Source organism: Budorcas taxicolor, chromosome 19, assembly GCF_023091745.1.
Source record: "Budorcas taxicolor isolate Tak-1 chromosome 19, Takin1.1, whole genome shotgun sequence".
Classification (NCBI taxonomy): Eukaryota; Metazoa; Chordata; class Mammalia; order Artiodactyla; family Bovidae; genus Budorcas; species Budorcas taxicolor.
Genome location: NC_068928.1, coordinates 37,651,122 through 37,678,871, shown reverse-complemented (window position 1 = coordinate 37,678,871; position 27,750 = coordinate 37,651,122). Strand labels below are relative to the sequence as shown.

The 27,750-nt window shown below is 48.1% G+C and overlaps 3 protein-coding genes across 3 annotated transcripts in view; 1 reads left to right on the top strand and 2 right to left on the bottom strand.

Annotated features, from left to right (window-relative positions):
• The window catches only part of NFE2L1 (NFE2 like bZIP transcription factor 1), a 592,815-nt gene that overhangs the window by 452,023 nt on the left and 113,042 nt on the right, over positions 1-27,750 (top strand). The gene's annotated exons all lie outside the window — the stretch shown is intronic.
• On the bottom strand, positions 13,296-14,660 carry HOXB1 (homeobox B1). Its single transcript, XM_052658024.1, has 2 exons — positions 14,081-14,660; positions 13,296-13,624 (listed from the first exon to the last, which is right to left on the bottom strand). The coding sequence occupies exons 1-2, from the start codon at positions 14,658-14,660 to the stop codon at positions 13,296-13,298; spliced, it is 909 nt and encodes a 302-aa protein (XP_052513984.1).
• On the bottom strand, positions 23,922-26,114 carry HOXB2 (homeobox B2). Its single transcript, XM_052658023.1, has 2 exons — positions 25,733-26,114; positions 23,922-24,976 (listed from the first exon to the last, which is right to left on the bottom strand). The coding sequence occupies exons 1-2, from the start codon at positions 26,112-26,114 to the stop codon at positions 24,294-24,296; spliced, it is 1,065 nt and encodes a 354-aa protein (XP_052513983.1). The 3' UTR covers positions 23,922-24,293.

Here is a 27,750-nt window from a genome sequence, read left to right as displayed (position 1 = left end):
CCTGAACCCTTCAACATCAAGGTCAATTACGTTCAAAGTGCCTACATATTTCCAAACTTGGAGAAGACACCCCCGCAAGTGGAAGATTCCTGAAGCAAAACCTCCCATAATGGACAAGCCCTAGACCATAGGGGTTTTCATAGAATCCAGGAGTCAACCAATTTGTGACTTGGACTCTATTTGCAGGAATTCTTGATCTTTAAGGGTTATACCCACACATATATATGCACACACACACACTCCCTAGTTAAACCTGGTCATCTTGAATATTGGGGTGGTCTGCTTGATTTCTCTTCTTCTACAGGAAAAAAGCAGTGTTTCAGACTCTATAAACAACAACTGGTGGTCTGAGAGCTAAGGCAGGGTTAAGAGTAGGATGCGGTGGAAGACAGACTGACATCCTAAATGCATTGCATCCAGGTATGTGGACTTACATATAAATTCTAGAGGGTCAGAGGCAGAAAAAGGAAATGATATGTTGCTTTTCAGATATGTGATCTTGGGTACATTACTTATTTTCTCTGAGCCTTGGGCTCTTCATATGTGAGAACAATGATCATACTAACCTCCCAGAGATGAGATGAGACATAAAGGCTAATAGCCAAGTGTTATATAAATGTCAATAACAACAACAATGATAACAAAAATAATAACAGCTGCCACCAAGAAGGGAAGTAGGGAAAAGCATTGCGAAAGAAGTAGCGTTCCCTGGATAGCAGAGCTGGAGAAGCTACCTTAGCCCAGGTAAATATGCACTTCCTTCTCTTGAGATAAGAGGGCTGCTCCTTCTCACCTTCCACATTGTTTCTCTACTCTAATGCTCCTTTCTCTTCTCACAAATTACACAGACTCAGCTCAGCAAATGTTTGTTCCCCACAATGGCTACCAATCTGGCCACTTCCTCACCAAACTTGGGGATTTGTGTGGATCATAGTATCAGTGACTAATGCAGCCCTAGAGGTCAAGTAGATGGACACAGCTGGAAAGAGAGAAAGGATTCCTCCCATTTCTCACCAGCCTGCTCCCTTGTCTTTCCCTGCTCAAGCTATCCTATCTGTACCAACAGAAATATAGTGCCTAGATCGAGGGATATAAATTTCCACTCTACTTAGACCTGGTCTAATCACACTTTATATTTTCTGTTCAATTCTAGACACTTTGTTTTGTAGAAGATATTAACTAAGGAAGAAAGAGCAGGATGAGGAAAGATCTGGAAATCAGGTCTTAGGAGAAACAAATTAAGGAACTGGAAATGTATATTACTCGAGGGGTATACATGACAGCTCCCTTCAAATATTTGGAGACATAGCCTGTGGAAAAGCAATTAAGAGCTGTGGGTTGCCTCCAGAGGGGAGCAAAGGAGTAAGCTCAATGCATGCAAGTCCTAAGGAGACAAACTCCTATTCCATATAAAGGAGTATTTTCTAGTATATAAAGCAGTTCAGAATCAGGGGAATCTCCCTTATAAATTGTGATCTTCCCATTGCAAGTGGTGCCAACTCCAGAATATGGTAGTGAAGATTGAATGAGGGTATAAAGGATAAAGTCTTTACATTCCTTCCATATCCAAGCTTTTTGTTGTCCTTTTGCCCACTTTTATTTGTCCCACTTTCATTCCCTTTCTCAGATGGGCATCAGTGAGTTTGAAATAAGCAAGGAATTCCCAGCAGTTCTCAGCATCAGCAGTGATATATCTTGGAAAACTTACTCACCTAAGGAGAAACAAAAGACTCTTGGATTATGTTCAGGAAGTGTGTGGGGAAAGAGAGAAGGGAACAGATTCCATCTCTCTCTATGAGCTAAGAAGCAGCTAGATGGCCATCAAAATATCCAAAGGCAATGTTGATTTGAAAGCTGGGTTAGTAGTTAATGGTATCTCATTATTGGGAAGGTGTTTCTCTCTACATCTGCCAGTTCAGTTCAGTGGCTCAGTCATGTCTGACTCTGCAACCCTATGGACTGCAGCACTCCAGGCCTCCCTGTATATCGCCAACTCCCAGAGCTTACTCAAACTCATGTCCATAGAGTCAGTGATGCCATCCAACCATCTCATCCTCTGTCGTCCCCTTCTTCTCCTGCCCTCAATCTTTCCCAGCATCAGGGTCTTTCCAAATGAGTCAGTTCTTCGCATCAGGTGGCCAAAGTATTGGAGTTTCAGCTTCAGCATCAGTCCTTTCAATGAATATTCAGGAGTGATTTCCTTTAGGATGGACTGGTTGGATCTCCCTGCAGACCCAGGGACTCTCAAGAGTCTTCTCCAACACTACAGTTCAAAAGCATCAATTCTTCGGCGCTCAGCTTTCTTTAAAGTCCAACTCTCACATCCATACATGACTAGATGGATGACATGACATCCATACATCCATGGCTTTGACTAGATGGACCTTTGTTGGCAAAGTAGTGTCTCTGTTTTTAATATGCTGTCTAGGTTGGTTATAACTTTTCTTCCAAGGAGGAAGCATCTTTTAATTTCATGGCTGCAATCACCATCTGCAGAGATTTTGGAGCCCAAAAAAATAAAGTCTGTCACTGTTTCCACATCTATTTGCCATGAAGTGATGGGACCAGATGCCATGATCTTCGTTTTCTGAATGTTGAGTTTTAAGCCAACTTTTTCACTCTCCTCTTTCACTTTTATCAAGAGGCTCTTTAGTTCTTCTTCGCTTTCTGCCATAAGGGTGGTGTCATCTGCATATCTGAGGTTATTGATATTTCTCCCAGCAAACTTGATTCTAGCTTGTGCTTCCCCCAGCCCAGCGTTTCTCATGATGTAGTCTGCATAGAAGTTAAATAAGCAGGGTGATAATATACAGCCTTGATGTACTCCTTTTCCTATTTGGAACCAGTCTTTTGTTCCATGTCCAGTTCTAACTATTGCTTCCTGACATGCATACAGATTTCTCAAGAGGCACGTCAGGTGGTCTGGTATTCCCATCTCTTTCAGAATTGCCACAGTTTGTGGTGATCCACACGGTCAAAGGCTTTGGAATAGTCAATAAAGCAGAAGTAGATGTTTTTCTGGAATGCTCTTGCTTTTTTGATGATCCAACGGATGTTGGAAATTTGATCTCTGGTTCCTCTGCCTTTTCTAAATCCACCTTGAACATCTGGAAGTTCATGGTTCACATACTGTTGAAGCCTAACTTGAAGAGTTTTGAGCATTACTTTACTAGCGTGTGAGATGAGTGCAATTGTGCAGTAGTTTGAGCATTCTTTGGCATCGCCTTTCTTTGGGATTGGAATGAAAACTGACCTTTTCCAGTCCTGTGGCCACTGCTGAGTTGTCCAAATTTGCTGGCATATTGAGTGCAGCACTTTCACAGCATCATCTTTTAGGATTTGAAATAGCTCAGCTGGAATTCCATCACTCCACTAGCTTTGTTCTTAGTGATGTTTTCTAAGGCCGACTTGACTTCGTATTCCAGGATGTCTGGGTGAGTGATCACACCATCGTGATTATCTGGGTTGTGATGATCTTTTTTGTATAGTTCTTCTGTGTATTCTTGCCACCTTTTCTTAATGTCTTCTGCTTCTGTTAGGTCCATACCATTTCTGTCCTTTATTGAGCCTGTCTTTGCATGAAATGTTCCCTTGGTATCTCTAATTTTCTTGAAGAGATCTGTAGTCTTTTCCATTCTGTTGTTTTCCTCTATTTCTTTGCACTGATCACTGAGGAAGGCTTTCTTATCTCTCCTTGCTATTCTTTGGAACTCTGCATTCAAATGGATATATCTTTCCTTTTCTCCTTTGCTTTTTACTTCTTTCACAGCTATTTGTAAGGCCTCCTCAGACAGCCATTCTGCTTTTTTTCATTTCCTTTTCTTGGGGATGGTCTTGCTCCCTGTCTCCTGTACGATGTCACGAACCTCCATCCATAGTTATTCTGACACTCTGTCTATCAGATCTAATCCCTTGAATCTGTTTCTCACTTCCACTGTATAATCGTAAGGGATTTGATTTAGATCATACCGGAATAGTCTAGCGGTTTTTCCTACTTTCTTCAATTTAAGTCTGAATTTGGCAACATCTGCCAGAGGTCTGAACAAAAACACCTCTCCCCTTTGCCTTTACAATCCCTTAAACCTTAAAAACCCTTCATTAAGCTTGCAGAATTGTGTGTGTGTGTGTGTGTGTGTGTGTGTGTGTGTGTGTGTGTGTGTGTGTGTTGGGAGGAAAGGAAAGTCCTTTCTCTCCAGGTTCATCTACATAGAAAGATTACTATTCACACATATTAGGGACCCATTAGCTTTTCTCTCTCCTTTTCCAATCAAGAACTTTGGACCTCAAGAGAGAATGGACCTTATGATTCAGGAAACAGCTCTCACTTCCAGGCTGAAATGGAAACAGGCAGTAAGGGTGCTGAGTGAGACCCATTCTGACTCAAAAAAAACTATCTATGTCTGGAGCCCTGCCTCAGTTGGAAGGAGAGGATGGAAGAGGACTCCTGACCTCAGAGAAGAATCTGAGTTATGTCCCAGCAACTGAACAAACATTTACACTTGTCACCAAAAATAAAACTGAAAACTAAACTTGAGAGTTCTGGGGAGAGAGAAAAGAGAGAGAATCCTGTCTTTTCTTGTTTTCCAAGGGAGAAATCTGAGGTTGGGAGCAGCTCAGCCCCTGGCCAATGCAGAAGATGTAAAAGCAATAAGTTTTTGTACTGATTAAATTAAATTCAAACCTAGGACCCTGTTTTTTCAGAGAACTACGTGTAAGAGGGCTGGAGGGAAAGAAAGAGTAAAGCAAAACATTTTTCCAGTTTCCACATCCCTTTGACTTGGAGACAGTATTCAAAGAGAGGAATTTTTAAAAACAAATTTTTTTCTCTAGTGAAACAGAGGGAGTTTTTCATAAAGGGAGGATTCTGGAAGACACTCTGATTATTTTTGGTAGATTTATTTAACACGGTTTTGATTTTTTTTTTTTTTAATAGGATGTTGAAGAACCCAAAGCAAGGACTGATAATGGGCACTAACTGGATGCTTTTTTTTTTCTTTTGTTTTGTGTCTGTCTCTCTGTTCTTCATCATTACATTCTAGGGATAAGCACAAGCTCTTTTTCTTTTTTCTACTCAAGGTAGGAAGACTCAGGTAAAGTCTACTGAACTCTGGTCCAAACACCCAAATGAAAAGCAGGGGAGAAAAAAGCAGCCTTCCAGATCTCTGGTACTCTGTGAAGGAGAAGTCCTGTTTGGGATTGTTTGCTTGTTTCACTTTCTCTTAATTTTTGCTCTCCCACTGAGTGCATAGCCATATGCCACCCAACGAGGAGAAATGACTCATAACTTGCCTCCTTTCTTTTCATTTCTATCCTGGGAATTCTGTAGAGATGGATTAGAGGGAAGTGTTTTTAGCAAAAGGCCCTCTTCCTTTTCACCTCTATGCAGACAACTTTTCTTCAAAACTTCATTTTATACCACTTAACAGTCAAAACATAAATTCCAAAGAGTGAAGAGAAAGAGAACCTTCCCACGCAGGTCACATTACTTGTCTCTCCAGACTGCTTTCTCTGACTGTTGCAGCCAGAACTGCGTGCAGATCTGTGTACAGGTCTGTTTGGTTGTAGTTTGGAGGCACAAGTAACAATGCTTGTTTATAGATAGGTCTGTGAATGTGTGAAAGAAGTTGGCATGTCTCTTTGGGAATGTGTCAAGGTGTGGATTTCAACAGGTTTTGAAATGTGTGGCAAGGTAAGCATGCAAACCCTTTCAAAGGTGTCTTTGCAATCCTCATCCAATGCACCCAAATCACTGAATTTGAATTGCTGAATACAGACCCCCTGCAGGATTAGGAACTTGCCTCACCCCACCCATCCTTCAGAGAAGGCGTGGCCTTCCTGCCTTCCTCTAACTCAGGGTAGTGTCCCTCCTGCCAGGCCCCAAAGATGGGGACTGAAAATTGAATTCCGAAAAACGGCGGAGTGAAGTGGAGAGACAGTGGAATAACTGGAAGTGATGGAGGGTGGGAAGCTCGGGGCTGGAGAAGATCGTGGGACAGCTCTTTCTGTCAACTGCCATCCTGTTTCCTCACACATGCCTCGGAGGCTTTTCTTCTGCACAGCTTGACGTCCAGCTTCTGCCTCTTCGGACTCCCCAGCCCCCCAAACATTAGCTTCCAGCAAAGGCTGTGTCTGAAATGGAGAATCAGAGAACTCTGGTTAAAATCGTCAGAACCATGCTTAGGACTCTTGAACCTTTGAGTTTTTTCAGGTTACTGGTGAGGAATTCCCTCCCCCAACTCCGTTCTTCTTAGGGGGCCCTTGATCTAGAAATCTAACCCCGGAGAAGAACTCCAGGGGCTGGAGGTGATTTTTTATTTTCCATGACACTTTTGCTTCCTTTTTCTTGCTTTAAGTTAGGTGACCAGGATCCAAATGTGTAGGGCTACGGTGGGAGTAAGCAAGAAGATGTCATTAATTCCCAGCAATTTCCAACAATGGTAACTAACCACACCAGAATGGATAATCTTCCCAAGAGTTCTGAGAAACTTCCAGTAGGTAACCATTATCGCCCTTGACTTCTGTTAAGCATCAAAAGTAATGCTCCCCTCAATGTTCTCTTTCAGACCGAAACAAACCCAAGCACTCCCGTGTGTGATTTCACTTTATTGGGCCTAGAAGGGGAGGACATCCCAAACATTTTCAGAAAAGGAGACCTTGGTCAATTGGTATATAAAGGACACAGCACTCTGTGGAGTTGAGTTGAGTGATGCAGAAGAGAAAGGAAGGCTTGTTCACAGCAGAAGCACCTGCCTAGATCTCCCTCCAGAAGGACAGTTTCTTTATTTTCTATCAACATTTCTACCAATCTAAACATCCAGCTGGGCCTTCAAACCCTTGACATTTCTAAAATTGAGTCTTTTCTTGAGTTTACACTTGCTACAGTAAAGGAAACTCAAACAAAACAAACAAACAAAAACTCTATGGGTGAGCCCTGGGAGCACGCTTGTTCTGGAGCTGCAAAGGGAACTCTGTCATTAGCCTGAGATAAATACCTCTAACGCATGAACGGAAGTCGAAGAAGAAAATGCCTCCTAAGTCCCCATCCATCTGCCGTCTTACTTTCATTATTTTCGTATGAATCCATTGATCATGGTAACACTCTTGGACTAATTTAAACGTCTGAAACGACATCATTTCAGAACACCATTCTGGGGAGTGATCGACTTCTAGACAAGAGGAATTTGCTTCAATATTCACTTGTCCAACAAATATTTACTGAGCATCTACTATGTTCCAGGCATTGTTGAAGGCACTAGAAATGCAGCAATGAGCAAAACAGAAATCTCAGCTTTCATGCATCTTACAGTCTAAAAAGTTAGGAAGTTAGAGGCTATTTTCATAAGTGGATGCTGATAACATGCATGTCACTTCTTTATTGTCTTGGGGCGTTTAGTATCTCTGGAAAGAGAGTCCAAGCTATTACAAGTTTACCAAATTTTTCTACCATTAGATGTAGTTCAATAACACTAATAACATGGCCCTTTGCAGTCCTGGATCATGTCCCCAACCTGACAGTCCCATTTTAGCCAATCTCCATACACCCCTTCTCCAAAAAGACAATCATTTGCTGAGTCGTCTCTCCTCTGGGAGGCCCAGGCACTGGTCCAGCAAGAGTGGAGAGACCAGGGCATGACCCCACGACCGGGACCCTTCCCCCGCCCTCTGGCCTCCCTTGGACAGGCAGCTCCTCTGGGGCTGGGGGGTGGGGGGCTGCAAGCCATTCAGGGCTGAACTCTCCATGAACCAGGAAGGGAACAGGGTGGGGGCTGCTGAGTAGAGCCAGCAGGAGCTGGCTGGGGAGGCCAGGCTTCTGGGCAAACCTCTCTGGCTGAGTAAATACTGAGCTGCCTCATCTCCAAGGTGGGGGTTGAAATGGAGCTGTCAGGCCAGAGTAAACTGAAGGGAACTTTGGGGCCTCTGAGGAACAGAAGGCACATGTTTTGTGGGACTCCCTCCCTCCTACGTTCTCCCTCCAGGCAGAAAGAGCTATAGGGCTCAGAATTGTCTAGACCCAGGCCAGTGATCTCGAGAGCTGGAGGAAACTGACTGGAGTGGGTGAGGGAGAAACAGTAATTTTAATTAGCTCTAACTAAGCCCGTAGGCTATATACAACACAATGCTCTCCCCACCCCTCCTTACCACCCCCTACCCCGACCAAGTTTAACATTCTTTCTCACTTCCGTCTTCTATTATCAGAAGGAAAGATGAGTAAAGCTGTAGTGAGATAATGCAACTTATATTAAAGACTGGGAAAGCAGGCACAGAGAGGTTAAGTGACTGATTCAAGGACGCCCTTGGTAGAGGAAGCTCTGGTCTCCTGACTTCCTAAAAAAAGTCTTTCTTCTCTGTAGCACCTGATCTACTTATTTCCCAATGAAGAGAATGACAGTGGCCGAGAGGTCCTACTTTGAATGGAAGTCAACAGCTGCTTGAGCCATTCTGTTCTCCCAGGAATGGACATTAAATATTTTGCATCTCCAACTCCTGTTCTATAAAACAGCAAAAGATGAAGCACCTGGAATATTGTGGTTGAGTCACGTGAAGGAGGCCATGCAAGGAAGCTCACAGAGCTAGGACCGAACCATCACAAAATAAAAACTGGTACAATTGCAGGGGGTGCCAAAGGCACGGACAACAGTGAGAATGTGCTCCCAGAATTATGCAGTGAGACTGTCTGGCCCAAAGTGTGTCTCATTCCGATGTTGCGCTTGCTGTGAGCTAGTATTCTGTGGGGCTACCCTGAACATCTTCATTCATAACTTTTACGTCCCAGCAGCAAATTCCGTGGTTATGGTGCCACATGAGTCTGCAAGTATGGTGCTGGAGGCTGAAGGTTAGAGAATGTCTGCTTCTAGCATACCGAGGCCAAGCACACCTCAATAAAAAATGTCTAATATGAATACCTAAAACAGAAAACCTCTACTGTACACTGCCAGGCAGGGTTCTAAGCATGTCTCTTGTATCTCACTTAGTCAACTTCCCTCATTTTACATCTGAAGAAACAGAAGTACAGGGAAACTATTAACGGGCATAAATTCACTCACCCAGCTGATGAGAGAACCACACTGAAACTAAGGGGAACCACACTGAAAACTAAGCTACACAGAGCCCTTGCCCTCCACTGCTCTAAATTAGGAACTCAACGTGTCCGCCTTCAGGACTTCTGACCCACCCTCCCAGCAGAGAAGGGAGAGACAGTGCTGGAGGCTCTGACAACTCTCCTCTTCTGCAGGTGAGTGGGCTGAGACCTGAAGGAAAGGGTCTTAGCCAGACCCACCTGAGTATTCTCAGCTGCACAGAAGGGAATCCCCTCTACCTGTCCTTAGCTCCAGAACCCGTCTCTAGTCTCATCCACCATTCAGGGATCAGACAAACACAAGTGTGAGAAGTGAAAATGTGTGTGTACCCCGAAGGGTCAAGATGTACCCTGGAATTAATTAAGGACAAGTTCCCTTTAATAATTATAGGTGTTAGCATGCCTCACATTTATTTATTAGGGACTGCTCCCTAATATGTTATACATATAAACCTATTTATTAATATCAACCCTATGAAATAGATGCCCATCTTGGAGGAAATTAAACTGGGCAAACTGCCCAAGGCCACAAGGTTGTGAGAAGCTGGGCCCACCATGTAACCTCCACTCCACCCAACCCTCTGAAGGATTTGAACCCACGTATCTTGGCCTTCCTCTCAGGTTCATCTGGATCTCTGCGCTCTTAGTCATCAGGAGATGCCCCTAGCCTCCCCACCTCCTCCACGCCCCATCCCACCAACTCCCCTCCAGCAGCCCAGTGGTACTGGTGCAAGGAATATTCATAACAAAGACATCCACGTTAAAAGTAAGAACTTCAGGGCTTTTAAAATCTCTTTTTCTTGTCTCTCTCATCCAGATCAAAGGGCCTCACACTGGAAGAACAAACGCTGAAGAAAAAAAGCAAATGAAAGAGGAAAAGTTCACACTTAGGGCTGAGAAACAGATGGTGCAGAGGGTTGGGTGGAGTGGAGGCTACATGGTGGGGGAGGGGCGGGGAGCTCCTCCTCAGAAACCTTGACAAACTTTCAACCTGAGAACTTCCCCCCAATGAAGAATGGGGGGGGGGGCATGTATCTTTATTACAAGAGTTTTTTTTTTTTCAAAACAGGAGACTTTTTGGAGATCTTGTAAGTGGAGGTGTTGGAATGGAAGCCTTTAAATTTTGCAGAAAATGTGTTTTCAGATTTCCTGGTAAATAGAATTCCCTTTGCCCCATCAATGGCTTTGAAAAAACCACCTATCTGAAAGGCATGGTGGAGACTATGAAGGAAGCAGCATGTCATCTATTCTGGAAAGTTTAACAATGTGTTTTTGCTTGTTTGATTGTTTGTTTGTACCAATCACTCCTTTGTCATTTTAGATAGGGAAATACAGTGACCTTTTGTTTCTGCAATAAATAACTTCCGTGTAGACCAGTCTGAGGCCTCTGATAAGTAGGATTTGGGGAGAGTACAAAGCAGGAAAGGAGTTAGGATCAAAGAGGATGGGGGCGCTTGGATGTATTGTGGATTCTTTTGAGCAAGCCTGTTAACAGAGAATTTTGCCCCTCATCCCTCCATGGGGGGGATATCAAATGGTTCCTTCTGCTATGGCCAAAAACCCAATAGACCAACCTCCCCTAGGCTCTATGAACCCCAGTCTGAGGTCCAGAGTCATCATGCTTTGGGTCCTGCTCTAACAAAAGGTCCTTCCTCCTCCTTGATTTTCTACCCAGTGGCCCAAAGTTTGCAGGATCCAGAAATACCCCAACCAGAAGGCTCTACCAGCTGACATCGAATGGCTGCAAGCAAGGGGAGTTCTGTTTCCACATACACTGCTCTGTGCCCTGTCAAGGTGACCCCTTTGGGGAAACCAACCTTGGTGGCAATTTCAATTCAATGCAGAAAAACAAATAGATTTTTTTTTTTTTTAAGATGGAGGGCAAAGCATCAGCTTCTGGGAAATCTGGGCTTCCTCTTCCAAACCACTTGTCTTCTTCTCCAGCTGGACTGTGCAGTTATTGGTAACTTGGCCTCTCCTATAACAGCACTAGTTTCGTTAGGAAGCAAATGCTCGGCGTTTCTTGCGCACACTGCTAGTCTTTTTCGCTCCTTGTCTTCCTTTGAAAGGTCGAGAAATCAATAGATGGAGTGGATAAGACGCCCCCTTGGTCCTGCTGCTCGCTCCCAGCTGTCCTGGTCCAAGGCACTGGGGCTCCCGGGATCCCCGGAATCAATAAACCGGGCGGGAAGCCGCAGACCCGCGTTCTCTGGACTGTACTTCAGGGCGGGAAAGCTGACGGTTTGCTACCGTCTTGGCGCTGCCCGACCCTGGCCCCCTTCCCTGACCCCGTCTCCGCCGACCACAGGGGACCTGTGGTCAGTGGGACCCGCCGGGAGACAACTGCTACCACCACGGGCGCGCTGTCGGCTTGTTTGGAAAGCCTGGGGGCGCTTCGAGGTAAAAAGGTCAGCTCGGGACTGGGGTTTACCTCCTCCGCCCACCCCAGGCCCTCCGGGCTCCAACCTGCCGCTGTCTCCCCCGCACCCCACCGACCCCTCGGCCCTTTCGCCGCGCCTCCCGCGCCGTCCAGCGCTGGAGACCCGGGCGGTCTCTCTCAGCCGGATGGACCGCACTTCGGAGGCAGCGGGTACGGCCGGAGCCTCCCAGCCGCGCCGGCTCCCGGGCGCCGATGTCCCGCTTGGGTGGAAAGGCGCCGGCCTGGGGGCGGGAGTGGAAGGGTTAACCTGTGTGCCAGTCTGAAGTTTGTCGGGCGACGCACCCTCTGGCCTTCTCTAAGCAAGAATTGGCGGGAACGGGCCAGTACACAGTCTTCCCAGCAAATATTTACTGAGGCCCACTCTATGCCAGGCCTCGCTCTGGATATGGGGGAAGGAAGTGGGGGAAGGGGTAGAGGGCCCTTCCCTTCCCCTTTCCCCAACTTCCTCCTCTTTTCACACCCTTTTCTGTTCTCTCCAAACAGATCCACTATTCTCCTTTCCTGCCTTCCTCCTCTCAGGAAGGTCTCCGAACTGTTTCCTCCCTACCTCCTTTCCCCTCCAGGTCTTCCCGGAGGAGTGACGCTGTCAGATTAGGAAACCTAGGACCCGGTTCTGCTTAGGCCCCACCCAGTAAGTCCTTCTCTTTACCCAACTGAGATCATAAAGCTCAGATGCTTCCAACTCAACCAATTTGCATCTACTCTTTCCTCATCTCTCCCCCAGCCCTCTTGGAGAGAGCCCCCTTAACCCCTAGACAGGAGCAGAAGATGCCGGAGGAGGGGAAAACAGACTTTATTGAAATGAGGTAGCTGGAGGTACAGAGAGAACCCGGTTGCTTGGGGCTCAGGTTTCCAGAAAGAGTGGTGTCTCCACTGTCCCAAGGTTCAGAGAATGCTTGATGCTGGTCGGAGCTCTCCCTGCACCTGGGCCTCCCTGGGCTGCACCAGGGCTGGGGGTGGAGATGAGGAAGAAGGTCCTGGCTTTTCCAGGAGGCAATAAATAGGGAAGGAACTAGTTGGGGCGAGCCTGCGCCTTCCTGGTAGAGGCTTGCTGGGGTCCAGCCTCAAACAACATTCCAGAAGTCTCTGAAGTACCAAGTTCCAAAACATTTTGGTAGCTTCGAGATAAAGTCGCCGGGGCTGGGGTGGGGGCAGGTCTCAGAAAACAACCTCTGGAGGCCGCTAGTGCAATACAAATGTGCCAGGAGGGGGTTAATAGGGTTTGATGGGGGTGGTGGGGGGAGTTTTTTGGTCTGTCACAAGGCAGCTGGTGCTATTGTAAGGTCTGTGGCAACTAGAGAGATTAAGCATTGGTCATACGCCAGCACCCAAATACCTCCCACACAGGAAACCTTCTCTCTGTCCTGGGCCTAGAAGGGGGAGTTAGGATAAGAGTGCATGAGAGGAGAGTCCTCGAAGCTCAAAGGCACTGGACTGAACAAATGGAAGTTGGAAGGGAAAAGAGAACCTGGGAGGTTGGGACTTGCTCCCACCCCACCCCACCCGAGGGCTGATCCCTAGATTAGAGGCAGAGGGAAGCCCTTCCCTCACATTAGACAGGTTGGGTCTCCCATGCCTCTGGTCTGGTAGGGTCCCCAGCCATCAGCACCCTGCCCAGACTGGAGGAAAGCAGTCCCCCATTCCTCCCAAAGGCAGCTCTGAACTGGCGCCCCAGCCTAAGTAGTCGAGCTGAGGCCAAGATTAGGGAGAACAGAGGAGAGGGCTGGACAGGACTCCTCGTTTCTCTGGTGCTGAGGAGTCCCGGGTGGGAGGTTTAGTTCAGGAGGTGACAGAGCTGGGCGAAGCTTCCGGGGAGGTGCACGTGGACTGGTCGGAGGTGTCTCCAGTCGCCTCCTTGGGACAGCCTGGAGGGGCTGGGGGCACCCGGCCTCCCTCCCGCTCCCGCTTCTTCTGCTTCATGCGCCGGTTCTGGAACCATATTTTGACCTGCGTCTCATTGAGCTCCAGGGTGGCAGCGATCTCCACCCTCCGGGCCCGGCTCAGGTACTTGTTGAAATGGAACTCCTTCTCCAGTTCGGTCAGCTGCCGAGTAGTGAAGTTGGTGCGGAGGCCACCTGGCGCACCCAGGCCCAGCTCGGACACCTTCGCTAGGGGCGGGGCGAGAGAAGGGCCACGTCAGTTCTCTCCTCTTTCTCCTTCCCCTCCCCGCCCCCCGCCCCCCGCCCCGGACAGCTCTGCACCCCCAGTCACCACTCTATCCAGCGTCAGCTCTCAAAGTTTCCGTGGATCACCAGGCACCCCTCTAGGCAACCTGGAGCAGCCCCCCACACTTCCACCCCCAGCTCCCCCTCGTCGGAACACCAGGTCCTGGGCGTGCGCTGAGCACACAGATCAGGAAGTGCGGCTGTGTGTGGAGACTTACCCTTAAGGGTAACTGCGCACTCACTCGGTGGGGAGACCCCACCTGACCTGAGAGTGAGCACAGTGCTCTTACCTGCCTCTACCCGGTGTGCAGGCAGGAGCCCAGCCCAGGACACCTCCGTGCAAAAGCAGCAGAGCTGCTCTGAGCCCCCAGAGAGGGGGTGGCCACGTCTGAGCCCTACCTGTCTTGGGTGGGTTCCTCTTAACCTTCATCCAGTCGAAGGTCTGGGCTGTAGGGGTGCTCGTTTCTGACGCGCAGGCCGATTCCTTGTCCTCGGAGAGGAGATCAGCACAGGCCGGTGCAAAGCTCCCTGTCTGCTCGTTCCCATAATGGGGCTGCGGTGGAGGGTAGGGCCCCGGGCCCACTCCAGCGGTTCCATAGCCATCGGAGGACAAGGCCCCTAGCTGGGCCCCATAACTTGAAGGATGAAAATAGCCTCCATCTCCTTCCAGCTGGCCCAGAGGGTAGTACTGAGAAGACCCGTAGCTGGCACTGCAGGCAGCTGGGGAGTACCCCGAGGTCGCAGAGCTGGGGAAGGGCACCCCTAATGCCGAGGGTGGCTGTTGGGCCAGATAGCCTGAGTTCTGCTGGAGTGCAGAGCTGGGCAGCCCCCCACCATAGCGGGTCTCGCCTGCATAGCTGTCAACAGCGGAAGCCGAGCTGGGGGGGAAGGAGGTATGGGCGCTGTGGGCGCTGTAGGCGCTGGGTCCCCGGTTACAGAGTGGGTACTCTAAGAAGGAGTTCATCCTATTATAGTCCATGCGTGGAGGCCGCAGGAGGGTCGGCCCGTTTAGGGAAGACACCCTCTTGCCCTACAACCTTTCGGCAGTATGTCACAGCGCAGAAGCTTGCATCCATGGCCTAACCCAGCTTGCCTGGGCCAGCGCTCCCCCAGGAAGGGGGTAGGGAGTGGGGGTGGAAGGGTGCATGTGATCTCTCCCAGGCCAATGGGCGCAGCGGGCCACAGTTTGGCAGCCCCAGCGCCCATCCATCACCCCCCAAGCATTAGCATGACAAAGACACTTCAATCACCCGCAGCCCATCCATCTGAGGGCGACATGGAAGCGTCAAAAACATCTTTCTTCAAAGACTTTTGGAAAGAAGGGACCAGAGGGAGAGGGGGCAAAAGTTAGAGAAATATTCAAGACTTTCCTCCCCTCTCAGTCCCCAAGGCCTTCAATAGGCTCCTAGGTTATTAGATTTGGGCAAATTCAACCCAGCTGCCCTTCATTCTTCCCACCACCACCCCCTTCACCTCACAAAGGAGCAACCCCCTCCCCAAGTCTGTAGACCAGGAGATGGGGAATCCAGCCTCCTTTGCCCAGAACTCCCACTCTGAGTTTCTTTCTCCTAATTTGGGGTGATGGGCTAGAACAGCCAAGTCAGGTATGTTGTCTTGGGCCAAATGGATGACTGTGAAGGGAAAGGTGTGAGGCATGGCCTAGAATCTAGAGAAAGAATTCATGAAGTGAGGGGTGGGAAACTGGCATTTCAAGGAGCAAGACAAGATGACAGCACTGCGGAGAAGAGGATGAGAAATGCCCCATTCCCCTCTCCACCTCTCCACATAACCACTCTCTCCTCATTCACGCATCCATTTCTCTCCCTCAGCTTCTTTTTATATTCTCTCTGTCTCAATCCATCTCTCTGTTCCTCCATCTCTCTCCGTATTTATATTCCTTCCCTACCTATCCATCAACTCATCTCTCCGCATGTATTTATCCTCTCTCTAGCCATCCATAGCTGTAGCTGGCTCGCTCACTCAGACTCAAATAACTCCCTGTGTCTCTCCAGAGAGCCACAATGAGCACAGAGCTAGGTGATGTTTACTTACAGGTGAAGACGAGGGAATTTTTATTCTTTTCCTGAAATGTTTTAAACTAGTGTAGTGCATTCTTCTGGTTCCTTCCTGCCCCACACCCCTCTCCCCCAAAATCCCAAGCCTCAAATCCATAAATTCAATAGCAGTTACATCTTAAAGATTACTCAAGTTTCCAATGAATTTTCTAGAATAGATCAAAGGACTTTGCTTAGAGAATGGGAGCTTCCGTGTGGCGGTCTTGAGGCTCAGGAGGGGAGTCTCACCCCTTTCTGCTGGGTGTGTCTGTTGGGTTATGGTTGGGGGAGGGGAGGAGAACAGGAAGTGCCTGCTTCACTCGGTTCAGACTGAGATGGAACTAGAGGGAAGCTCTTAGGTAGAGCCCATTGATTCCCCTCCTCCAGACTCGGGACAAGAGCTTGGCGCAATCTAACACCCACGCTCATTTGTAATCTGTCAGGGTGTCTGCCTGGCTGAGGCCTGGGGCCGGGGCTAGGGCAAGTCCAGGAGGGCAAGAGTTCAGAAGAGGATCTCTGTAAACAACTGAGCTAAGGGGAGGAAGGGAAAGCAGGTGGGACAGGCCCAGAGAGGACCCTCAAAACTTCTCAGGTTTCCCCAGCCCAGAAAGGGCAGGGCGAGTCCTCCTCTCTGCAAGGAGGCCCAAAGTTGTCTCGACTCTCAGTCTCTCTGTCGCTGCTCCCTCTTTCTGTTTCCCAGTTCCCTTGCTTGGCCTGTTCTCTCCTCCTTTCTGTCTCTATCACCAGACTCGCGCTGCCTTTCTCTTTTCTTAATAACTGTGAGCCTTATTTAGCCCCCAACTATGAAAAAGCTTAAAGCATTTCACAGGACCCCCGCTTCCCTCCCTCCTCATGTGTACTCTGCTTCAGAGGAGCAGGACAAGTTGTGGGGAGGGACCAGCTGGCAACTCTGCTAAGAGAGATGCAGTGGGGGAGGGTGAGAGACTGTTCAGTGCCAAGTGATGAGGATGGACAAAGGACAGGAGGGTTGAGGTGGGAGGTGGAAGTTGGGGGCTGGCGGTGGCTGCAGAAGGATTGAAGAGAAAAGGAGTATTGAGGTGAGAGCAAGCATACTTCTATTGCCCTTTTTGGGTTGGTAGATGCTCGCAACTGTTTCCTCTCACTTTAAGATGTCCTCCACAGAGGCCTTTGGAAAAGAGGGAAGTAGGGAACCAGGGTTTCCTTTCAAACCTCACATCTGAGCTAGGCCTTTATCTGACCTGGCTGCCCTTCTTCTGGGAGACTTGAGACTCCACTTTCCACATTTCCCTCCCAGGGAGAACCTCCTCACCTCATCCCTCTTCTAATCAAGGAAACAATCTGAGGTCTAAAAGAAGAAGTAAATTCCAAATCAGATTGAGAAAAGAGTAGAAATCATTCTGGGAGTTGGGGAAATGCAGTTTCCCTAGTTAATAGCTGAAGTCACCAATAGTCTATTATAAATACAGAAGGAAAGGGGTGGAGCAAAAGTGCCTTAAATTGTACTATCAAGTGCAGTAATTGTTTAAGCCTCAGCTTCCCAATTCATCCCTGAACCTTGCTACCTTCTCCTGTGTACCAGAAAGATGAAAACTTTCCAGATTTCCTGCTGGCTTCCCTGGTAGCTCAGCAGTAAAGAATCCTCTTGCAGTACAGAAGACATGGGTTCAATCCCTGAGTCTGGAAGATCCCACGGAGAAGGAAATGGAAGTATTCTTGTCTGGGAAATCTATGGACTGAGCCTGGTGGGCTACAATCTACGGGGTTGCAAAGTCAGACATGACTGAGCAACTAAGCAACAACTCCCAACCCCAGCAGAAAGGACTGAGAGAAAAGGCAACATGGGTTCTTAGGTTCCCAGTCTCTTCCTCCTTAAAAGAAACTTCACTGTCTGGCTTGAGACTATGGAGCCTGGATTCCTTGTTAAACCCACAGCTGAGGGCAACCAAAACAAAGTAATCCCCATCTGAAGTAACCTGTGGCCTATAGGATTATCTGGTTGACCAGATTAAATTCACCAGAGATGGTCTGTGTAGACTCAACAGCAAAGTTAAAAATGGTTGATTTCCTCTTTTTATAATCTATTTAGACATATAGGTGAGCAGGGAGAACACAGGCATATTTAGAACTGATAGGATCTTTGAGAGATGCTGGTCCTTATGCCACTAAGACAAGACCATTCTAATCAGAATAGGGATGTGTTAGTAGTTTATACCTGATTCTGGACTTTTCAATGGAGGAAGCTGCCTTAGCTGAGGGTTGGCAGAAGCAATCGGAACACATCTTTCATTAGGTCCTTAAGTGCCTCTCTGCCTGCTCTCTCAGGCCAGATCTTAAAGGCCAAAGCCCAAGATCAAAGATTGGAACTTAAGAATTAGAAGGATATTCAGGGTTATAATTTTTTTCTCTATAAGAAATGATTTCTTGTTGCTGTTTTTGGGAAGGATGCAATCTGAATTTAGTGGTGTGTTTTATTGCAAGCTCATTAAAATGCCACATGTCTGGTTGAGAACCATAGACTGGATGGTGCATATTGTAATGGGAAGACTATTAGTTTTGGGCCTAGGAAACTTGGGTTCAAATCCTTGCTTAGCCATTTCTTAGCATTATAATCCTGGACAAGTTCCCTGGTTTCTCTGAATCTCAGCCTCAGAGAAGAAGCATGGGTTTAATACTACTTACCTCCCTACGTTGTTAGTAGGATTAAAGCAAACAAGAAAACATAAACCATAGAGAACTCTGTAAGTGTATGATATTAACATATACATGCACATTCTGAAATACTATGAGTCAGTCTTTAATATAACTGACTGTTTTTAATATAACTGACATATTAAAATATGGAAATATGTGATGGGGAAATAGCAGATGTGCTATATTTTTATATACCATATCACCATATATTATGTAATATGTACTTTATCATATGCACATTTCATTGAAAATTCAGAAGGCTGCCTCTGTTCAGGCAAAGAATTTTCTTCTAAACTGGAGGTGTTTTGTTTTTTTTTTAAGTAAAGCCTAATATTATATAATCTATAACAAGCCCTCACCTTAGCTAATATAACTCTAATATTATATAATTTATTAAAACTGCAGCAGAAAGATTTAAGATTGGGCATTAACAAGAACTCCCTGACTTTCCCAATTTGGGAGAAAACTGTCCTTGTCAGGGCTGAGGGTTGAACCTGACTTCTGTGATGTCAGAACAGGATGTAAACCTTCATCTGGAAGGAAAAGTAAGTCAGAGAGTTGAGATCTTGCTAAAAGGAAAGATTAGAGTGACATGAAGAGTTGAAATAATTTTCTACTTAATTGGGCTTATCCAGGTGTAGTGGTTGTGGCCAAAATATCCACATTGGAAACTTTATTGAACACTGATTCAGCTGAATTTGTATCCAAATGACTGTCCAGACTGTGATTTTTCTGTGGTGGTTAGGAATTAGAGACGGTTTTGTGTGTTAGCCACACAGTCATGTCCAACTCTTTGTAACCCCGTGGACTTCAGCCCACTCGGCTCCTCTCTGTTCATGGGATTTTCCAGGCAAGAATACTAGAGTGGGTTGCCATTTCCTTCTCCAGGGGATCTTCCCAAACCAGGAATCGAACCCAGGTTTTCTGCATCATACGCGGATTCTTTACCATCTGAGCCACCAGGGAAGTCCACAGGTTTTAGGAAGGCATTTTTACTGCTGACTCTCTCCTCAGAGGAGGAAGCAATTTGCTATATCTCCTTCAGGCACCAAATATCTGCTTCTGAGTAGGAAGAAGGATGGAGGAGGAGGGAGCAGGAGGGCAGAGCTGGGCTGGAAAGGTCAATGGAGGATTTGGGCCACATTAGCTGCAACAGGTGGAGAGACTGATGTAGGGCCCAAGAGTCTACTTTCTGCAAACTGAGAACATGTATTCGATAGAGCATATTTTAGGAGGATGTACAGTGGGGCCATTGAGTGTTTGTCAGAGACTTGAAGGAAAGATGGGGAGAAGGTTCAGCAGAGCTATTTAGGGAGACCCATAATTTGTACCTATGTTCTAATACCCTAGCAACCAGATAAACACTGACCAAAGGGGATTTTTAAAGTCTAGTACACTTGGAATTCCTGGCAGCCCACTGGTTAGGACTCAGTGCTTCCACTGCAGGGGCCACAGGTTCCATCCCTGGTCCAGGAACTCAGATCCCACATGCCTCAGTGTGACCAAAATGCATATGTGCTCAGTCATGGCTGACTCTTTGTGACCCCATGGACTGTAGCCTGCCAGGCTCCTCTGTCCATGAAATTTTCCAGCCAAGAATACTGGAGTGGGTTGCAATTTCCTACTCCAGGGGATCTTCCTGACCCAGGGATTGAACCCGTGTCTTCTGTGTCTCCTGCACTGGCAGGCAGATTCTTTACCACTGCACCACCTAGGAAGCCCTTAAATAAATAAATAAACATTAAAAAAAAAAATGAAGTCTAGTACATCATGGCAAAGAAGTTTGGTGCCTCTTTTTTTTAGAAAATGTCCCACTTCTTAATACTCATATTCATTGAATACCTGGCACCTGGCACACAGCACTACAGCTAATTACATACTTGTTGAAAAGATGTCTCTCCCTGCTCACTTAAATAATGCTTGGGGCATGATTGTTGGTGTAAATGGGCAAATTAAAATTCATTAAAATGGCTCTACCAGATACTTGTGAAGTGGGTTATCGTCAGACATCAAAAGTCACCACCTCCATTTAAAAGCACCTGACACCAGGTACTATAATAAATACGTGATACATTGTTTGTAAAGACTAATGAATATACTTTTGGCATATGTTGATGCAGAGAATATTAGAGTCATTTAGTTCTTCCATTTATTTTACAGTTGGAGAAACTGAGGTCCAGAAAGGGGAAGAGACTTACCCAGGCATAAGTTTTTTAAAAATGTAATGGCTCAGGGTTAGAGTGATTGCAAATAATTTCTCAATCTAACGGTCTTTTGCTTTCACCATAATATTAATGGGCCATTCTTCTTAAAAAATGACTCACCAAGAGTAGGGCAGACTGACCAGCAGCTTTCAGGACAGCACTGAAGCCTTCCCACCCCAAGCACAGCCCATTTATAACCAGTCTGTCCTACAGACCACTTAAGAGGAGCCATACCACATCAGGATGGGATAACTGAGTGCAGCCACCTGGCACTGCCCTCTAACTTGCCACTGAGAGGGGGCAGTCTGCTGCCTTGTCTAAGAACTCCCTTCTCTTTGCCTTCCTTCTCCATAGCCAGCCTGGAAAACTCAGGTTAAAAAGGATGACACTAGAGATGAAACAAACAGAAGGAGCTAACTTAGAACACAACTTAGGCACCCTGAGTCCTGGCCCCTTATGAATTCTAAATTGCCATGCATTCCTTTGAATTTGAAGTCAGATGGAACAGAAAGGAGAAGTCATTTCTTTTTATAAATGCCTTGCCTCTTTGTTCTTCTCTGGTGGCCTCAAAGATGGTGAGTTTCATGAACAGGAGACAGGAGAAACAGGCTGTGTGTTGCCTGTAAAAACAGCTCTAACTCCTCTCTAATAAGCAAGGAAAATACTGGACCTTCTGATTTCCTGGATTGGTTGTTTCTCCCCCCAGGATGCAAAAAGTACTTAGATCTAAGCAGGTAGATTGAGCCTTTGGTTGGGCCTCCCAACTCCCACTCAGTTGGGCAGGGAAGATTCAGGAATGATGCAGCCTCAGGCAGAAGCTAAAATTCAGGGCCCTTTGGGTCTCTGATTTGGGGTGGGGAGGATTGGAAGGAGGTGACCCGATAAAGTGGGTGAAAAATTGTTAAACATGGAGGAAGGCAGGAAGCAAGGTGGCACTATGATCCAGCAGTACTTCTCAGACTTTAGTATGCCTGTAAATTACTTGGGGATCTGCTAAATTGAGGTTTTGATTCAGTAGATTTGGAGTGCGGCCTAAGAGTCTGCATTTCTAACTAGCCCACAGGTAGTGCTGATGCTGCTGGTCCATGGAGGAGCAAGTCTCTTAGAAAACTGGAGCCTCAGAGGCCCTTGAGTATTACAGACCAAACTGTGATTCCAGGAGGTGAATTCTCTCCAACGGAGCAGAGCCTGTATTTTTGGCATTGATGAAGTGTGCTCTCCTTTTGACCAAAGCAAGCTGAAAGGTGGGCAATTAGCAAGATCCTTCTGGTATTCTCCATCTTTGTAAACAATCTGCTATAGCTGAAAGAGCATTTTTAATTAGACCAAATTATCTAGTTTGGCTGTCCATAGAAATCAAAACTCCAGCTGAAATGTCTGTTTTATTTTGTTGGTGTAAAGATGGTTATGTGCTGTGATTTTAAAGGGGTTAAACATTGCCTATAGGCATATTTTATGGAGAAATAAACACACAACCCAATGAGATGTATAGTGTGGTTTTAATATATTATATATTCACTTATTTATGGGGAAAATAAACACACAAGCCAACAACCTGTATTATTACTTTAATATATTGAAATTATTTCATATGTATATATTTTATGAGGGAAAATAAACTAAGATACATGATATTATTATAATACACATCTAATTGTTCTATATTAATTTATTTATGAAAGAAATAAGTGCAATTTAACATGGCATAAGATTATTTAATGCAGGAGATGAATTCTATATTAAGACAGTTTAAGGGATTAAATTCCAGCTGAATAAGATGTATGTACTGCCCACACTGAAAGACCAGATTAAAAAAAAATATGCAGGGGTCTGTTTAGTCCTGTATGTCACGACCTATGTGGGCTCCTGGCTTTTCCTGACAGTTGTTGCCTCTCAGTGGCTGGTACTCCAAGTCCCCATCCTGCTGGTTCAGGGGAAAGTCTGGGAGGTCCGGGAATAAACTGCTTTTCAAGAACAGCAGCATCTGCTGGGGAGATAGCCCTGCGGTGTCTGTTTCTGAGCCCGAGAAATATTAAGTAAACCTAAGGAGGATGGATGGCTTTCCAGGGCCCTTTAAATCTCTACGTTCCCCGGAACAAACCAGGAGGCAGGTGGAAAGATCGATCCTTGCCTCCCGCTTACTGGGTTTGCAAGAAACCTGCTAAGGTGCGGTGAGAGATAGGAAATAGTGCTGAGACGGCAAATGAAGTTGTTGGCAAAGACAGGTAGGTCTGCATTTGGAGAACGCTCTGGCCGGGCATCAAATCCCAGAGCGAAGGATCAAAAGTCAGATTTGGCGAGGCAGACCCAGCCAGTAAGATCCGCCATTCACCCTCTCCCATTCCGACCCCCTCGCGGACTATCTGTCCGTCTCGCATCCTCAGCATCCGTTGGACTGATATTTCAAACAATACAAAAACAAAAAAGGAGCCCGTGAGACAGGGCCCCCTGTCTTCACGGGCATCGGGATGGTCCAAAAAGGTGAAGGTGGGTGCGGGGACGGTCCCGGGGCTGGCCGCGCGCATCCTGAGGCGGCTGTCATGGCGGCCACAGTCTCTTCCCTCCCCTCCCTGCCTCCCGACCCCAGCGCCATTTTGAGCATCTTCCTGGCTTCCCTGTCTCTCTCCCGCTCTCCTCGCTCCCTCTTCGCTCCATACAAGCCAAGCGCCTCCCAACGCTGCCCGGGCCTCCCGGAGCTTGTCGCCCCGCCGCTCCTCGGACGCTCCTCCCGACCCCAGGAGCCTTAGGGTGACTGAGGGACCCGCTCCCGCTACATTTTCCACACGGCCTCCTTTCTTGTCCACTTGGAGGCCAGTGACCATCCCTGGGTACGGGACCCTGCTTCCCAAGAAAACCCCCGACCCTACTCCACTCCTTGGCCCTGCGCGTGACCCCCAGACCTCGGGTTCCCCAGGCGTCCTGCGTCCTGGAAAAAAACCCTCCATTCCGCTTAGGGCACTGAGGCGAGAAGCCTAGGAAGCCCTAGGGACCCTCCCAATCTAGCTGAACCTCTACGCCTCCCACCACGACTGTGAAGCCCGCGCCTGAGATCTCTTCTTGCTCTCACTTCAGCTGGCAGCACACCCTTTTCCTCCAAGGGGCCCCTTTTGTACCACCCGGACTTATCCGGCCCAGGGCAGAGCGAGAGACAGAGACAGACAGAGACACACACAGAGAGAGAGGGCGGCCTGGCCTAGTGAGTGCGGGGAGGAAAGGGACTGGGTCCCAACACAAACACTAACTCGTTTCCGTATTATAAAGACATTTATTTAATCTATGAAAATAATGTACAATAAATACTTTCCCCTTTTCCTATTAGTAAAGGATTTTAATAAATAATCTACGGCCTAAAACTTAAAAAAAAAAAAAAGAAAGAGGAAAATAGGTTCCTCTAGTTCTTTTTAAGAAAGCACACACCCCCCCTCCCCAGAGTTTAATTATTCCTGAGATTTCGTTGGAAGGACTCTACCAAACGGATTTTTTAATGTGTAATTTTTAAAAGACGCCCGTGTATCCAATATTTTAGAGAAAAAAGGAGGTGGATTAAACGCTAATTCAATAATACCTGAATTTTAGCAAAACACATAAAGAAGTCCATACGACTTGGCGCGGGGCGGGGGCCTTGGGTTTCCCCACAGGCTGCTGAAGGGGGGCCGGGGGTCGAGAGAAGGAAGCGGGTTATTAAGGGAACTGCAGGTCGATGGCACACAGCGTGCTGGTGAAGAAGTCCAGCTCTTCCTCGGAAAAGGGAACCGGGCTGTCCAGAGAGCCCTGGAGACTAGGGGAGAGGCCTCCGGACAGCTGGAGACAGGAGTCGGCCGCGAAGAAGCTGAGGTCGGGCAAGAAAGGCGAATCCTGCCGCTCCGAGAAGGCGTCTTCTGGCAACGGCTCGGGCTCCCGTCCGCCGTCCCCGCGCAGGGGGCCGCCCGGGCTCCGCGCGTCTGCGCCCTCCACGCGAGCGGCCAAAGGCCGTGGGCCCGAGGCGCCCGGAGGCCCTTGCGCGACCTCGGGCGGGTGACAACAGGCTGCTCGCGAGGCCCGCAATACGGAGGGGCGGCCCGGGCTAGCCACAGGCTCTTCGGCTGGCTCGCCGGTGTTCTGCGGCGCTCCGGGGCAGGCTGGCTCCCCGTCGGGCGGCTCTCGGTGCTGCGTCTGCCGTTTGTGCTTCATGCGCCGGTTCTGGAACCACACTTTCACCTGCCTTTCGGTGAGGTCCAGCAAGGCCGCGATCTCCACGCGTCGCGGCCGGCACAGGTACTTGTTAAAGTGGAATTCCTTCTCCAGCTCCAGCAGCTGCGTGTTGGTGTAAGCGGTGCGCAGCCTGCGCGCCCCGCCGCCGGCGGCCTCCGGTAGTCCCGGCCCATCTGCGGGGAAAGCGGGCTGGGCGTCAACGCGGGCCGTGTCCTCAGCCCAACCTCAACTCGGCTGAAAGACTATCCCATCCTCCCAAAGCAATGTCTGCGACACCCCCGACCTGCCCGCCTACCAAAGCGGCTCGCTCCCACGGCTCTTGCCTTCTTTCTCGTCCCTCTCTCCGCCAGACCCGGCCAGAGTCAGCGCACAGCATTCAGAGAGCCGCCCACGGACCATGCAGGGGTTAGGGAGCGGCTCCCTTTCGCCCCCAGAACCTCAGAGCCCCTCCCAGGTCCTCCAAGTGGATCCCTCATTTCAGCACTTTCCAACTCAGCCTGGGGAGAGGATTCATAAAGAAAGATTGTTCCTCACCTCTTCTCCTCCCTAGCCCCCAGCTCTCAAATTCCCCCACTTCTCCTAGAGCTAGAGTAGATGGGATTGAATCTTTTCCTGCCTCCAGATTCGACCCCATCCAACAACACTCCTCCACACAGCTAAATGTGAAACCTCAATCGAATCCTTTTCTCCTAGCAGAAAAAGATGCTCTTCCCCAACCAGCTTCCAAAATCTGCTGTAGGGAAAGGAAAAAAAAAATGCTGGCAGCGGCCAGGCCTGAACCACAACGATCTTTTCTGCTTTCTCGTCCCTGGAATCGACGGGGGCAAGAAACCCCAACAGGCTGGACACCTTTTTCTACCTCCCCCATCGCTCCTTCTCCCCCTTTTTTTCTAGCTGCCCCTCACCCAACCCCTATCACGCTTACCGACCTGCCGGCGATCCGACCCCCGAGGCCGGGACGGAGGAGGCGGCCGGGGGAGATGCGGCGGATTGGCTGGGTTTCTTGGCGGATTTCTTCTCTTTCATCCAGGGGAACTCGGGGGCCAGGGGGGCGGCGGGGAGCAGCGGCAGCGGCGGCAGAGCGGGCCCATCTTCGGCTCGCTTTTGGCTCCCGGGTCTCTGAAGGGTGGAGGCGCCGGGCTGGAGGCTGGGGAAGGTTTGCTCGAAAGGAGGAGGAGGAGGAATTAATGTCGACTCCTTGATTGATGAAGTTTGAAATGTCTCCAAGACAGCGGGGAAGGAAGTCAGACACTCGGCGAGCGATGGCTGGCTGTTTATAAACCCAATCTCCCTCTCAAATTCAAAATTCATGGCTTTCAATGGTGGGGGAGGGGGCCTGCTGGGGGGGCGTCAGGAGGGAGGATCGGAAGGGACCCCCCCTCCTGCCCCCCCAGGTTTGTGTGATGCAGCGATTTTGGGAGGGGAAGATTTTGTTCTCTCTCTCTCTTTTGTTTTTTTTTTTTTTTTAAATTTTGGGTCTTTATAATTGTATATTGCTGATAAATACAAGCGTATGGGGACTCTCTCTATTAAACCCAGGACTCCAGCGAAATTGCAGGGAATTCATGGTCACGGGACCCGCCTTGGCCAATCACTCGTCTGGGCCTGGTAGAAAACAGAGCATTATTTGCTTTAATTGATTCAAAAACTCTAGAGGACCATGACCTGGACACCATGAGCCCCCTAGTCCTACATGCCTGCTCCCCATGCCCCACTTTCTCCAGAAAAGCTAAAGGAACCTTTTCTTCATCCCCATCAGAGGAGGGGAGGTTCTGGAACCCAGGAAACAAGAGAACCTAAGGGAGAAGTCTTCCTCTTTTTCAAATATTTTTAATACAGTAAAGCTTTCTTTATAAGGCCAGCAGCATTCCCTGCCCCCACCCCGGGGGAAAAAAAAAGCTGAGTGAGGATCTCAATATGGGAGGAAGAGGTAGTATAAAGAGGTTTTCCCCTTTGGGAAAGGTCTGTGTTACAGTGCAATAAGGAAGAGAAGAGATTTACAATCATCAGCATCACTATCCCCAACCCACCCCCCAAAAGCAACAGATAAATCTTAGAAAATAGACAAGCACTCCTAGGCTGACACAGAGGAGTGAGATAGACAGTGAGGAGCCCTTTTGGGCCTCTGGCCTGTGGAGCTGTGAAGTCTCGGTTCCCTTCTCTGCCCAGCATTTGCAGCACTGCCCCCTGCCCCTATGTCTACCTGCCTCCTCACCTGGAGGCATCGGGCTCCTCTATGACACTCCAGCAGACAGGGTCGAAGATGCATATGCACCCTCTCAAGCCTCAAGCCTGTATCTGCATCTATATCCAGAAACAGGAACAAGAATCAAGAACCAAGGTAGCTCCCAATTTGACTTAAAGAACTCTCAAACTTCAGGCCAATGTATTGGAAGGGGGTACTCCCCCCTACAGGAATGCCCTTGCCATTTTCGTCATTGTATGTATGTATAAATAAATACCCCCAACAAGATAGAATTCTCTGTGGAGGGGGTGCAAAAATAATGATCAAAGATGATATCTCATTTCTAGCCCCTGGGGAAATTGTTGTTTTTATTTCTTTTCAGAAGTTCAAGATAGTATGAACTTTAGGGAGTGCTGTAATTTACTGGAGGGAATGGGTACAAGACTCACAGCCCCAAGCAATCGGTGGGAAACTAGATCTCAAAGCAGAAAATGAAAAGTCGATCTGGGGTAAGATTTTTAAATAAGTGGGTCAGAGGGACCGAGAGGAGGAGAGGCGATCAATCTTAGCCCCCTGACAGCTCCCTCCGATGGCATCAAAGAATTTGGCTCTTTGGGAAAGCAGAGGGAACAGCCGAAATTCCCCATCCCTTTAAAAGGCCTGGAGGTGGGGGGTGTTAGCGAAAGAGAAAGGTGATTCTGGGAGAGCAGGGAAACAGATGGGAAATGGGGACAGAGGAAAGGCGCTGGGTTGGGTGGAAAG